This window comes from Parus major, chromosome 1 (assembly GCF_001522545.3).
Source record: "Parus major isolate Abel chromosome 1, Parus_major1.1, whole genome shotgun sequence".
Classification (NCBI taxonomy): domain Eukaryota; kingdom Metazoa; phylum Chordata; class Aves; order Passeriformes; family Paridae; genus Parus; species Parus major.
Genome location: NC_031768.1, coordinates 85,771,646 through 85,785,317, shown reverse-complemented (window position 1 = coordinate 85,785,317; position 13,672 = coordinate 85,771,646). Strand labels below are relative to the sequence as shown.

Below are 13,672 nucleotides of genomic sequence, written 5' to 3'. Positions count from 1 at the left end.
TTACCATCAGGTTCTCCATGTCCCGGACCTCCTGGTTGACGTGGTTGAGGATCTGGCGGCAGCACTCGGCCGCCTGCTCCACCTTGGCCCTCTCGGCCGCGGCCTCTGCGAGGGGCAGGGAGGATTTTGCGGGGGATTTTGGGGGTCTTGGAGCCCGGATTTCGGGGGGCTCGGGGGTTGTTCTGGGGGTCTCACCGGTGCATTTGGTGATGCTGAGCAGCAGCAGCGGGTACTTGGTGAGCCTCTGCATCTCCGTGGGGATGATGTCTTTGAGCTGCAACCGCCGGCACCGCGGGCGGCTCTCGGCCTCCTGAGGGGTCCCAGGCAGATTTTGGGGGGTTCCGAGGGGTTTTGGGGTACCCGGGAGGTGTTTTTGGGGTCCCCCAGAGGGTGTTTTGGGGGATCTGGATGAACTCCTTACACCCCATGTCCTTGACCACCCCAAGTCCTCTCTGAATCCCCCCCAAAACACCCTCAAAATCCCCCCCAGATGTCCTGGAACTTTTTGGGGTGCTCAGAGTGCGTTTTTGGGGTCCCCAAGATTATTTCTGGGGCTCCTGGAGGGTGTTTTTTGTGCACCAAGGGTGGGTTTTGGGGGTACCTGGGTGAGCACCTCACGTGCTTGTGCCAGCCCCCAAAATCCCCCCTTTAACCCCCCTAAATAATTTAACTCTCCCCAAATTTTTGGGGGCGATTTTGGGGTGTCCTGGGGGCTGTTTTGGGGGTACCTGGATGAACTGGTTGAACCTGGTGTCCTTCCTTTGCTTGGCCTTGAGCTGCTCCAGGGCGAAGCTCTGGCGGCTGCAGAAGCGCGCTGAGATCTTCTGGAACCAGCTGCCCTCCGTGCCCTCGAACTGGGGGGGCAAAGGGAGCCCCCCAAACCCCGGGGAGACCCCAAAATTACTGCTGAGACCCCCCAAACCCCGGGGAGACCCTGAAATTACTGCTGAGACCCCCCCAAACCCCGGGAAGACCCCGAAATTACTGCTGAGACCCCCCCAAAAGCTCAGCTGAGACCCTCAGAACGTGTGTCAGAGCCCCTTGAAACCACAGGTATGAGCCCCCCCCGCACTCCCAGGGACCCTCAGAGCTGTCCCCAGCCCCCCTCAACCCCTCCATTTCCACCCTGAGACCCCCCCAGCCCCCCCAGGACCCCCCAAAACCCACCCTGGCCAGCAGCACGTCCCCGATTTCGGCGATGATGAAGCCGCTCTCCTCCCGCAGCTTCTTGAGGCTGTCGAGGAACACGGCTGGGACAGACGGGGGGGTCAACCCAAAATAAACACCCCAAAACACCCCCCCGGGACCCCCCCGACTCACTGTGAACTTCCACCAGGTCCTCGAGGCTTGGGAAGATGTTGGAGAGCTCCTGCTCGTCGAAGAAGCCCTCGCGGAGCATGGGCTGGTAGAAGAGCTCCAGCAGCACCCGCAGCATGCGGACGTGGGCGTGCTCCGTCAGGAACAGCTCTGGAAACGGGGGCCGGGGGTCTTTGGGGGGGTCCCTGAGGGGTTTGGGGGGTCTCACAGGGATTTTGGGGATCTCGAGGGGGTCTCGGGGTACTCCAGCAGCTCTGGGGGGGGGCCCAGGGGGGCCTCAGAAAGGTCCTGGAGGGGTTTTGGAGGAGCTAAGTTGATTTTTGGGGTCCATTTTGGGGTTCCCCTCCCTGCTCCTTGTCTAGGACAGCGAGATGGGAATTTGGGCTGTTTTTGGGTGGTCTGCGTGGGTTTTTGGGGTGGTTTTGGGGCGGTTTCTGAGAGTGGCAGGGAAAGTTTTTGGGGTGAGTTTTTATGGCGCTCCAGGCAGGTTTTTGGGGTTCCGGGCAGGATTTTGGGGCAGTTTTGGGATGGGTTTTTGGGGCAGTTTTGGGGCGGGATTTTGGGGCACTCTGGGCAGGTTTTAGGGTTCCAGGGCAGGATTTTGGGGCGGTTTTGAAGCGGGTTTTTGGGGTGGGTTGTTGGGGCACTCCGGGCAGGTTTTGAGGTTGCAGGGCAGGATTTTGGGGTGGTTTCGGGGCTCCCCTCACCGTTGATGACCTCCTGGCGCCGCAGCTCGCGCTGGGGCAGCCTGAGGAGCGCCTCGGGGGCCGCGAGCTGCCGCCAGGCCGGCGGCTCCTGCTCCAGCTCCGGCTCCAGGCGCGGCACAGCCTCCTCAGGCTGCCGAGGCAGAAAGGGCGGGGGGTCCCCCCCCCCGGGCCCCCCCGGCTCCGGGCTGGGCCACGGAAACGGGGATGGGGCAGGGATTATTTGGGGACGTCAGAGGTGAGCCCACTCCCCCCCACCAGGAAAAACTCTGTGGGGTCGTCCTGGAGTGACCCCCCCTCAAAATATCCCAGGGGAACATCCCGGCAGGCTACGGGGGTGTCCCCCCACCCCGGCCGCTGTTCCTGGCTTCCCCCCAGGCCCCAGCTCCTCCTGCCCGGGCTCGGCTACCACGGGAGGCCGCAGCGGCTCACGGGCCTGCGCGGGGCTGCGCGGCGCCTCCGCCGCCTTCCGCCGGGCCGCGACTTCGTCCCCGGGGGGCTCCCCGGGCTCCGGTGCGGGGGCCCGGCCCGGGCGGCGCTGACTCTCTCCAGGCCCCGCCGCTCCCGCGGCTGCTGCTCCGGGCTGCGGCTCCACTGCAGGCCCCGGCTCCTCCCCGGCCGCCGCTCCGCCTCCCCCGGCTCCCCCCGGCCGCGGCCGCCCCCGCCTCCCCGGGTTAAGGAGGCGCCGGGCCGGGGGACCTGCGGCTGCCCGCCCGCTCTGCCAGTTGGAGGGGAGGAGCTGCCCTCCCGCCGGGATCGGCCGGGGCCACCCTCGGCACTGGGGCTCACTTCACCGCGCAGGTGGCTGTGGGGCCCTCGCCCCAGGCCGCTGCCAGCAGCCGCCCTTCGCCGCTCCAAGTGGGGGGCAGCGGCTGCGGGGTCAGCCCTGCGACACGGGGGCTCACAAGTGGCCAGCCTGGGTCGGGGTTTGCGCCCTGGGTGACCTGCTTCAGCTCCGAGTCAACTCTCATCCCAAAACAATGCAGATCTCGGACCCTAGTAATCTACCCTCAAGCCTTGTGCGTGTCCACAACCTATTGCAGAGACATCACCAGATCTTTAAAGGTGTTTCTACCACAGCCCTGCTGAAAGTCTCATCGCTATCTCTCCTGTGTGTTACAGCCAGCTAGAACCATATAAGAAACTCCATTTAATTCACATCATTAATATGTATAAATATCGGAAGTGGGGGATCCTAAGAAGATGCAATGAGGCTTTTCTCAATGGTGCCAACCAGCAGGATGAAGAGGCAGAAGCTGATTTACAAGTTCCACATGAACATGGGAAAGAACTTCTTTACTGTGCAGGTAAACTGTACTGTACAGATTGTCAACTGGAAAAGGCTGCCCAGAGTGGTTGTGGAGTCTCTCTCATGTAAGCTACTCAAGAACCATCTAGACACAATGCTGCACAATGCTCTCTGGGATGACCCTGTTAAAACAAGGAGGCTGGACCAGATGACCCACTGTGGTCCCTTCCAACCTAACTCATTCTGTGACTCTCACTGTGCTATCCCACTTTCACCCAGCTGGCCAAAAACTTGGAGTCTCCTGTTGATGTGTCTTGGAGGCAGACAAGACAGCAGTCCATTATAACATGAACGGGGACCGTGCAGTAAAGCATGCTAAATAAGAGCCAATACTCTAAAATGCATGCGTGAGGAGGAGCAGGTGCTGCCTGGCGTCCCATACACCTGCAGCCAGTGTCATAGGCAGATCATTTTGATGTGTCAATCTGAAAAGCACAACTGAAACAGCCCCCCTCGGGGCCCCTATCCCAGTTATCTGAAAGTCGCCCTGTATTTGATCATCTCATCTTTTTGTGTGTGGTTTCTCATCTGCATCCTTCCAAATGGTAGCACTGCTGGTAAGGCTTGAAGTAGAGGACAGCACACATACTGAGAGGAAATGGCATTTTCTGAGAAAATATTTCTTTTTTCTTTCTAGAAACTGTAATATGGAAATTGAGATAGTAAAGGGGGTGTTTTATGACTTGCTGCTTTTGCAATGACTCCTTGCATTCCTTCAACAGGTCAAAACCTGTGCCATAGTTCCACACCTTCATTTCAGGAACTCAGTCATCATCCTCCATCCTCTCAAGAGTCTCTGTGTCCTCCTTCTCCCACACGATCCTTTTCTTCTGCACCTATGCCAGCAGCTCTAGTCACAATTTCCTCCCTATGCTACTACCTGTTCTGTCAAGAAGGGTTTCCTGCCTTTTTCCCCATACTATTCACATTATCTCACTACAGATCCCCATTATGTTCTTGATCATTATCAAGGGCCAAGAACCATCTCTTTCCCTCCCACCTCCACAAGAGAGCCCTGTCCTAGTCAGTCTTTTCTCCCAGCCTCACTCAAGTCCTGCATAAACAGTTTAGCTTCAGTTCCCTTGTTCTTCTGCTTCTCTTTTGACTTCTGTTTGGGCTAGGTGGTCTTTGGGTATGTCTGCTACTCCTAGTCCAAGTTCTCCAGTCCCCATCTAGCTAGGATTTGTGTCCATACAGTGCTAAGACTTCTCTTTACTGAGAGACAAGGCAGTAGCATCATTGTGCTGGGAGGCAGACGGGTGGTATCTGCAAGTTGTTTGATCTGTAGCCAACTGCAGAGGTGTTAAAAAGCTGTGGTTGGACTCGACGTGTGCCAGGCATCCGATGTGTGTTCCCTACTTATTTCCTTTTGGTTTTCAGGATTCTCTCCCCAAATGAATATCTGAAGTACTGCCTGCTTTTTACAGACAATTAAAAGGTATGCTATAACTAACTTGTTCCACTGCTTTTAAGAATGTAAATGCAAAAATTACCATCCAACACAAAAGTGCCCTAAGGAGGCAGGGCAAAGGATGAGTGTGGCAGAAATGCAGAGAGATAAATGTATTGTGATCCATCATCATATTCAGCATTTGGAGAACAAAGACACATCCCAAAGCCTTTTAAAGCTAAGCAGAAGACAGAGGAAAGCAGATGGAGACAGAGGGAAAAAGAGTAAACTACTCACCACATAGCTTATTTTCACATTGCATTCAATGTATTTTATCCTTCTCCCAATTTTTTCAATATGCCACAGGCTTTGCGCATGACTGAATTGTTAATATTTGTCTAAGGAGATCTATAAATTTTGACAGATGGGTAGCGGGCAGTTGGGGTTTCTCGCATCCAGGAAGGTGTAGGAGGTGGCTTTGGTTTTTGGCAGTTGGGACACTGAAAGTCTCAGTATTTGGGGAGGAATTCTCTTCCACATCCTGGCTGAAGGACTGTTCCTTCCATTTGCAACTAGTAATAAACAGGCATCTCAGCAATCCTTTGTATCATGCAGGTATCCTAACATGTTTTTCCCCCTGGGCAGGGTTTGGTGTTTGGCTTGGGCTTTTTTAATAAACCTCTTCTTAGCCAGGAAAATTTTTATGTACTTGCACACAAGTGCAAGACTGATTGAGGGAGCAGGAGTTGTTCAGCCTGTAGAAGAGGCTCAGAGGTAACCCTCTCACTCTACAACCACCTGAAAGAGGGGCCAGCCAGGTGGGGATTGGCCTCTTCTCCCAGGTAACAAGTGACAGGACAGCACATAGTTCCAGGTTGTGTCAGGGGAGGTTTTAGGCTGGACAATTTCTTCACAGAAAACAGTGATTAGACTTTGGAATGGGTTGCCCGGGGAGGTGGTGCAGCCAATGACCCTGGAAGTGTTTAAGGAAAGACTGGATGTGGCACTCAGTGCTATGGTCTAGTTGCTATGGTGGTGTTCAGTCAAAGATCCCACTCAATAACCTCAGAGGCCTTTTGCCACCTCACAGATTCAGTGATTCCGTGGATATGTATGTAAAAGTTTACTGCTTACTCACGCTGTGTATCTTGAATAACTTCTTGGTACACTCTATGTAAAGGACATACCTACGCGTGTAAAGGTGCATGTTAATACAATCAAGAGGCCAAGACTGGTAGTTTAAAACTCAGCGCTTCAATTACACTTTTAGGATCCTAGCTACAAGAAAGCCAGTGTACCTGATATCTCCACCAGTGCCAACCGCACCTGCCGGAGCTCCAAGTTTCAAAGGTTGGACAGTCGTCGAGAGACGTATTTGCTGGCCCAGCCTCGGATACACAGGAAGGCACACACTATCTCCAGCCGCCGCTCCCCGTCTCTGCAGCAGGAATCCGCATGTGACAGGTTCTTATCTCCCAGTACAAACCTCCACCCGGCTCCCTCACCCTGACGGCAAAGCGGGAATTCTCCAGCAGCCGCCCCCGCACGCCGCCGTCACACCAGGCAGCTCCCGCCGCGACCCCTCCTCCGCCCCACCGGGGACACCCCGGCTATCCCGGTCCCGCTCCCGTCGGGCTCTCGGGCCACCTTAAGAGCGCGCAGAGCCCCCGCACGCAGCGGCCGGGCGGCTCCTCCCCGCCCCGTGTCGCATCCAGCCAGGGAACGTGTGGCGGGCGGCGGGGCTGCCCGGGGCCAGGGGCGGCCGCAGCCCCTCACGGTGGGGGTGGGGAAGGAGAGGCGTCTACCCCCGGTGGAGGAGCGCGGCCAGCGGCGGCGGCAACAGCGACTCCGCCGGGGCGGGGGCGTCCGGCCAGGCCCTCCTTGGCTGCCCCCAGCCCGCGAGCGCCGCATTGCGCGTCGGCCATTGGCCGGCAGGGGCGGGGCTAGCGATCTCATTTGCTTTCGCACCCGTCCGTCAAGAAGAAGCTGGCGACGGAGGCGAACTTGCCCCCCCGATTGGCCGTGAGGCCCGTGAGGAGGCGGGGCCAGGCGGGCAAGGGAGGAGCCGCTGCCATTGGTCAGCGCCGCGCGCGTCAGTCACATGAGTCACAAAGGGCCGCGCGGGCCGCAGCCGAGGGCCGCTGGTCGCGGCGTGCGCGCGGGGGCCGCTTCCTGCGCGGGGCTCGGCGGCTTCCGGCCGGCCCGCCCCGCGGCCTCGGGCGGTGGCGCCCCCTCCCGCCTCCGCTCGGCGCATGCGTTTTGCGTGACGTCAGGGCGCGGGGGGGGGGCGTCCCCCAGTGTCTGGGGCACGCGGGGAGCGGCGCCCGCAAAATGGCAGCGGGGGGTCCATGTTGTGTGTGAGGGCAGCGCTCCTGCGCGCTGCTTGGCTGCGACTGGATGGAGCCACCGAGTCAGTGGTGTTGGAAAAGAAAAAAAGTGGTGTTGCGAGTCCATCCTGTGACTGTGCACCACCATGGCACTGAGTGCCGCGTCCAGTGTTCTTTAAACATTTCCGTAGATGGGGACTCCACCACCTCCAAGGGAAGCTCGTTCCAAGGTCTAATCACCCTTTTGCTGAAAGTCATTCCACCAAACTAAATTCGCCCAACCTAAACTTCCCCTGGCACATCTCAAGACTAAGTCCTCTCATCTTGGAAGCCTTTAAACTTAATTTAGTGGCTTGCACAGTGGGTAGGACAGGTTTCTCAGGCTGAAGTGTTTCCCCTCACACTGTGCTTGGGCTCCCAGCAGTGGGGTGTGTTTTGTCTTTCAGCCATTCCCTGCCTGAGGAGTGCCAGCCAAACCCAAACCAGCCGTGCTCCAGAGGTTTAGTCACTGGGGAAAAACACTGGAATATTTTGGGTGGACAGAGCTCCTGTCTCTCGCAACCCACAAAAATGGTTTCCACATGGACTGTCCTGTCTCTTCCAGGCCCACCTCAGCTTTCAAATAGGGCCTACAACAGTTCAGACTCTCCCTGAAGTCCTCAGAAGTCCAAAACAGGGACATTGAGTGTGCTTGCAATACAGGGAGGCGTTGTTGAGGCAAGGAAAGTCCCTGTGTTCATTCCTTAGGGACTGAATCTTGGGTCTTTGTTTCCTCCAAGACTCGGTGCAGGCTCCATGCCTACATCACGTAGCTGTGATAGTCACTTTTCAGGCTGCAGCTGCACTTTAATGTGCTTTGAAGCAGGTAGTTCTGTGAATTGCAGAACTAACAAAGCCTGGTTTTGGTCTCGTAATTGGATTCTTTGATGAGTGACAAGGCACAAGTTCTAACTGAAGCTTTTCCCCTAATTGGTGCATTTGTAATGTCTCTTTTCATTCTGGTTCTCTTAAGCCTTTTAAATCTTTAGTTTGTACTGTGACCTTTCCCTCTGCAAGAACAGAAATAAAGTCTGTCTCCTGTATTTGGTCTCTTATTTTCATGAACCCTACATGAGTTCTTGGTTTTTTAGATCTCTGCAAGGGACCTTCATTCTTCTCATGGCTTTTTAGCAGAGGTTTAAACCTGGCTCACCTGCTTTTCCCTTGATCTTTCAGACAGGCATAGTGGCTGTAGGTAGGCATGGGAACAGACTAGGGCTCATTCCCAAGGATCATGAGGGAGAGGGAGACTGCTCTTTCTGTGTCCCAAGGTCAAATACCCTGTTTGAAAGAGAGATGTGCCAGTGTATCCTAGGTAAATGTTCTTGTTATTGAGCTTTGGATAATTGGAGGTAATTGGTTTTTAATGCCTTTTTTTCCCCTTGAAGCTTATCCCCTTTGTGTGAATGATTGATTAAATATTCACGGAGAGAAAAATAGGTGAATTATAAACCTCTGTAAGTCTTCAGGACATTCAGGCAGTAGATGGGAGATAGCAGGGAGATACAAAGTGACAAATACTTGCTGCACAATGCTTAACTGTGTGTTCAGATTGTGGGGTGTCTGACAGAAAGCAGTGCAGTGAGGCAGGAGTCAGGATACAGATCTAACACAAACTGGGGAAAATAATTTAACCATGATGTTCTTGGTCTGCCCCTGTCCTTCCTATCAGTTCCCTATGGCCAAGTTGTGAATGGGCCTCTGGGAACAATGTCATCTGGAAAAGTTGGTGGAGGAAGATCACATGCAGGAGTCTTGTTCCGGAGCTTCTGTTCAAACTGAAAAACCTGGAGGATGAAGTCGGAGCTGTCCGAGTCTGCACAAGCCTACACAATTCTACGTAGTACTTAAATACAAACTCCTGTGTGATCTCAGTGCCTGTAAGGATAGAGAGAGGAGGTGGCCCCTGGGGAGGGGACTCCTGGCCATCATAGTCTGGCAGATCAGGGTGTCGAGGTCTTCACAAGTGTTTCCAGTGGCTTTGGGTCTGCTGTACACTATTCTAGAAGATTTGGGTGAGACAAAGGCGCTTTTTTAGGAAGAGAAAGGAGTGTCAGTGAATGAATTTGTTCTGCATACATTTTCAAGTCATACTGTTTTTCCTTCAGTGTAGAACAGCTAAAGAGTTTTCCATGAAAAAAAAATATTTCCATGATACTTGCACTTTCCTGACTCAAAAGATATGCATAGTGTTACTATGATAAGAATTGTGAAGTACTCATGAGGGAAACATTTCAATGATTGGACAGACAGACAAATTGATATTGAAGGTCAAGTTCTAGGGCCCCAAAGCTCACAGAGGTACTGTTACATGCTGTATTGCCACAGGCTCAATGAATACAAAGTACGGCAAAGTTATAAAGTGATTTGCCTCTGAAATGCCTACATGAAAAGGTACCTTCTTAGGCAGCAATTAAGATGCTTAGGTGCATTTTGGCTAATTCAACTTGCTAGGCTGAAGTAATTTTTCTGGTTTTCTTGCTTGTTAGCCCTGCAGAATAAAAATAGCTCTGAGAGAGGAAGCTGGATGCTGTGCCTTCCTTTTGAATTGACAAAATTGTATTTTAAGTTTTGGATGCTTATAGTGAACAAACCAAAAGATCAATTGGTAGCTGTCCTTAAAGGAAAACCCTGTTTTGTGCATCAAAGTTTGGGTCTTCATATTGGGCAATGCTGCCAGGAATGGAAAGCTGTGGACACATTCCCAGGACTGGCAGCTAGGAAAGCTCTGGCTGCCTGTAAGTGTGGACAGAAGTTGCTTGAAACAGTAAATGAAGAACCACCTGAAGTCACTTTTCAAAGAGCCAGTACACTTCACAAGCACTGAAGCACAGTGTGTCTGATTAACAGCCTATCTGCCACTTCAAAAGCAGATGGTGTGAAAATGCAGACAGGATATAAAGTTTGATCGCAATAACTCAAACTAATGAGCAGTTCATGCCGTTGCCTTCTGACTGAGAAGCAGACATCAGAGTTAATAGTAAAAGATTAAAATCCTTAGAAGTGCTGGCGGATACCTATGATATCAGCAATAATAATAGTCTTGGATGACAAGCATTCCCGTGGATCAAAAGGAAAATAGGATACCTGTGTGACTTAACTTATCATTTCAGAGTCACGCAAGAGGTTCTTCAAAATTTACAGCAGGGAGAAGCTTGAATTTGCAGCATTTAATAATTAGGAGGGAAGATAGAACAGGGAGTTACAGAGCAAACAATTAAATGAATGAAAAGGATAAATGAGAATTTTCCTGGGTGTGAGAACCGGGAAGCCTGTGAAACAATTAGTGGATGTGTTGGATCAAGGGGGGTTAAAGAGAACAATTGAGAAAAACCTTGTTTCTTCACATACACTTTCAGTTTTGAGACTTTTGTGTTCCTGTCCTGCATGCATTCTGTTTTTTACAGTGAAGGAGCTTTCAAAGACTGAGTTCATAATGAGAAATGTTGGATCAAACTGATAATTTTAAAACATAATATGGTATACCTCCAAGAACTCCAGAGAACTTCAAGTGAGTAGTGATGGGGCTTCTTGGCTTCTTGGCTTAGGAAAATATATGGTCTGTCATGGAAAGCTGCCATGGTACCAGAGCTTCAGGGAACATAACACAGGCTGTACCCACAATTTTGAAAAAGGTGCTAGGGATGAATCAGGGAAGTGGAATAGTGAAGCTTTTATCTGTTTCTTGAAAGCTGGTCGGAATGGTAATTAAAAATATGTCAAAACACCTGGAAGATCCTGATAACTGAGATTAATTCTTTAAGCAAAGAGTATCTCATAAATCCTCTGTTCAGTTTTCTGGATGCGTCAACAAAGAAGTTAATAAAAGAGAAACATTTAATCTGATATGTTTAGATTTTTTAAAGGCCTTTGAGACTGCTCCACAAAGGCAGAATCTTGATAGGGAAAAGGGATTACTAATGGAGGTCACTGTGGGGCCTTATCTTGTTTCATATTTGAATTCATGGCCTTGGCATACATAAAAAGAGCATTTGGATGAAATTTGCTGATGGCACAAGGACAGAATGATCAGGATGTTATAAATGAATACTGAAAGATGGATGAAATTAAATCTTGGATGAGATTCGAGTATGCAAAATTTACTACCATGGATATAAGGACTAATAACTTTTGTTCCTGGGAACTCACCAGCTGGAAATAAGAGAGGAGAAAAAAGGATCTTTGCATATCAGGTGGTCACACACCATGAACTGCTAAAAGGTAAATGGTATACAGAAAAGTATCAAGAGAATATTCTGTGTAAAAAGTCTCATAGAGAATATTGTGAATAATTCTGATCATTCATTCTCAATAAAGATTCATGCAAATGAAAACAGTATGGCTTTTAGGATCTTCTGGAGAATTAAGATCCTACCTCCAAAACTTTGGCTTAAAAACATTGCTTAGTAAAATGAAGGCTGGGAAAGGATCTGATGGTTTTCCTGAGACACACCTGATGGTAATAGAGAGATAGGGGAAGGAGCTTTTAATCATTAGGATGCTACATATTTAAGAACAAATACATCTCAAAGTGAGGGTGAACAGTAGGAAAAATTTCCAATGTTAATTAAGGACTTTCTGAAATGTTTTTCCCTAAAATGACCTGTACAGGGAAGGTGATTGGACAACACAACAGTACTTGAAATTCAGTCTCAACAGTGCAATTGCAAGGGCTGATGTTACCCTTGCAGGGTTTAAATTAGCTCTGTAATAATTATAGGCATGAGATTTCATCACCAGTGAGGACATGTTGTATGAATGTTCTGGAGACAGCACAAAAGTCTGCCCTCAAATAGGAGATTTCAGGAAATGGTGACATGAGCAACGAAGGCATGTAAAAACTCTGAGACATTGGAAAAACTGAGATAGCTATTTTGAAAAGGAGGGATATAAAAGTGGACAGCTAGTTTATAAAATAGCTAGTTTATAAAATAATTGCTAGAGTACAAAAAGTAGACTTAGCTTCTGTTTTGCCTGTATCATGTATATGAGAACAAAAAGACCATTCAATGAAACTGAGAAGTGAAAATTTGGGATAATTTTCCATATCATGAGATTACACTGGAGAATTCATTGCTGAAGGAAGTGGTTGAGCCAAATGCTTCACTAGCTTTCAAAAAGGACTGGAAATTTATACAGCTCTCATCAGTGTCTAGTGCTGTCATCAGGGACAATAAAATTGGGACAAGAATATTTGTTAGGGTTGTGTACTCACAAGCTGTTGAGAGGTTCTGAGGGGGAACATCCTGGCTACAGATGCTGAATTATTTGTTAGGTGATTGATGCCCAGGAAAGACGATAGCAAAGAATGTCCCAAGGATATGTGAGTTACATATCCTGAACAGTTCAGGTTATGTTAACTGTTACAGTTAACTGAAACATAACTGAATTTAAAATGAAGATACAGAGCTCAAGAAGGGGACTAATATTTCCTTTCATGGATGGTCATCTGCTGTCCTACTCTTTCACTCAGCCTGAGGTGAAAACAGGAAAAGGAAACAGGCATTTAACTCTAACTTAATTCAGTTTCTTGTCTGAATTATTCAAGCTTTCTGATCACTCTACATTTGAAAACACAACATATTCATTCAGCTGGTGTTTACTGCTGGCCAGATGTGATCCTAATTAGTTGCAGGGTTTTTTGACAGCATTGCTAGTTATGTTCTAAAGTTGTTGGTTTGTAGGAATAGCCAGGATCAGATGCCTTTCTGTCCAAGGAATGAGGAGCTGGGACAATTGTGTTCCTGTGTATAATCAGAAGATTTTGGTCTCAAATATTTGAGGAAACACAGGATGAACGGAGGGGAGGGCGAAGTATTTATAAAGGCTTTTGTGAGGTTTTCAGTGCATTTCTGAATGGCTGCTGTCCCAAAAATACTGTCTCCTTCTTAAGGAGTCTGTGTCAGGAAGAGAGATTACTTGATACCAGGTAACAAATTGTTAAGAAGCATTTGCAAAGCCCCTAAACACCAGTCGGCTTGGTTAAATCTGTGGGCTTTGAAATCTTAACGTGAATCATTCTTAATCCTTCTTAAAAATTGGTATGAGCCAGTAGTTCTGCTCTGGGTTGCTTAAAATGGCATCACTGAGGTTGTGGCATGCTGTGGGGGATGATGCAAAATATTCAGAGGTAAGTTAGTCTGCAGCTTCTGGGAAAGTTACTGTCAACAAGAGGAGTAGCTATATACCCAAAATGACCTCGAAGACTTGTTTACTATTTGTATCCTAGTGGATTTAGAACAACTATGCTTTCCCAACTCCAGCTTTGTAGTGATTTTTGCCAATAAGCCAAAGTCAGGGATGCAGCGCAAGAGGTATTTCGCAGTATTTCCTCTTCAGTTCTTGGTAGCCAGCACAAGATTTAAGGAGCCTCTCCTTTCCAGCTGTGAAAGAACATGGATATCTGTAGATGAAGCTCTGGAAACAAGGAACCCTATGTTAACATTGATTTGTTTCAAATCAGCATTGCCTTTGGTTCTTTCAGGGAGACTTCATGTCTCGGATCAAATCAATGGGAGTTGTGGGGAGGAGCACAAATGTGGTAGAGCAACACACTTGACTTTTAACCAGTGTTTCCAGCAACTTG

At 49.8% G+C, this 13,672-nt stretch overlaps 1 protein-coding gene and 1 long non-coding RNA gene across 10 annotated transcripts in view; one reads left to right on the top strand and one right to left on the bottom strand.

Annotated features, from left to right (window-relative positions):
- The window catches only part of FOXJ2 (forkhead box J2), a 33,560-nt gene extending 26,934 nt beyond the window's left edge, over positions 1–6,626 (bottom strand). For 2 of the 9 annotated variants that reach the window (XM_015619307.2, XM_033516732.1), the window contains exons 1-2: positions 6,019–6,339; positions 5,018–5,292 (exon numbers count right to left, since the gene is read on the bottom strand). In XM_015619307.2, the coding sequence (XP_015474793.1) occupies positions 5,018–5,042 (25 nt within the window). In that variant the 5' untranslated portion in view covers positions 5,043–5,292; positions 6,019–6,339. Of the gene's footprint in view, positions 1–5,017; positions 5,293–5,858; positions 5,908–6,018; positions 6,340–6,367; positions 6,479–6,525 lie in introns of those variants that run through there. The other 7 variants (XM_033516722.1, XM_033516715.1, XM_015619299.2 and 4 more) reach the window with 7 other exon arrangements.
- On the top strand, positions 2,432–4,012 carry LOC117244864. The gene is made up of 2 exons (XR_004498710.1): positions 2,432–3,040; positions 3,144–4,012. It is a non-coding gene; the product is annotated as an uncharacterized LOC117244864 (long non-coding RNA).
- Positions 6,627–13,672: the final 7,046 nt, after the last annotated feature.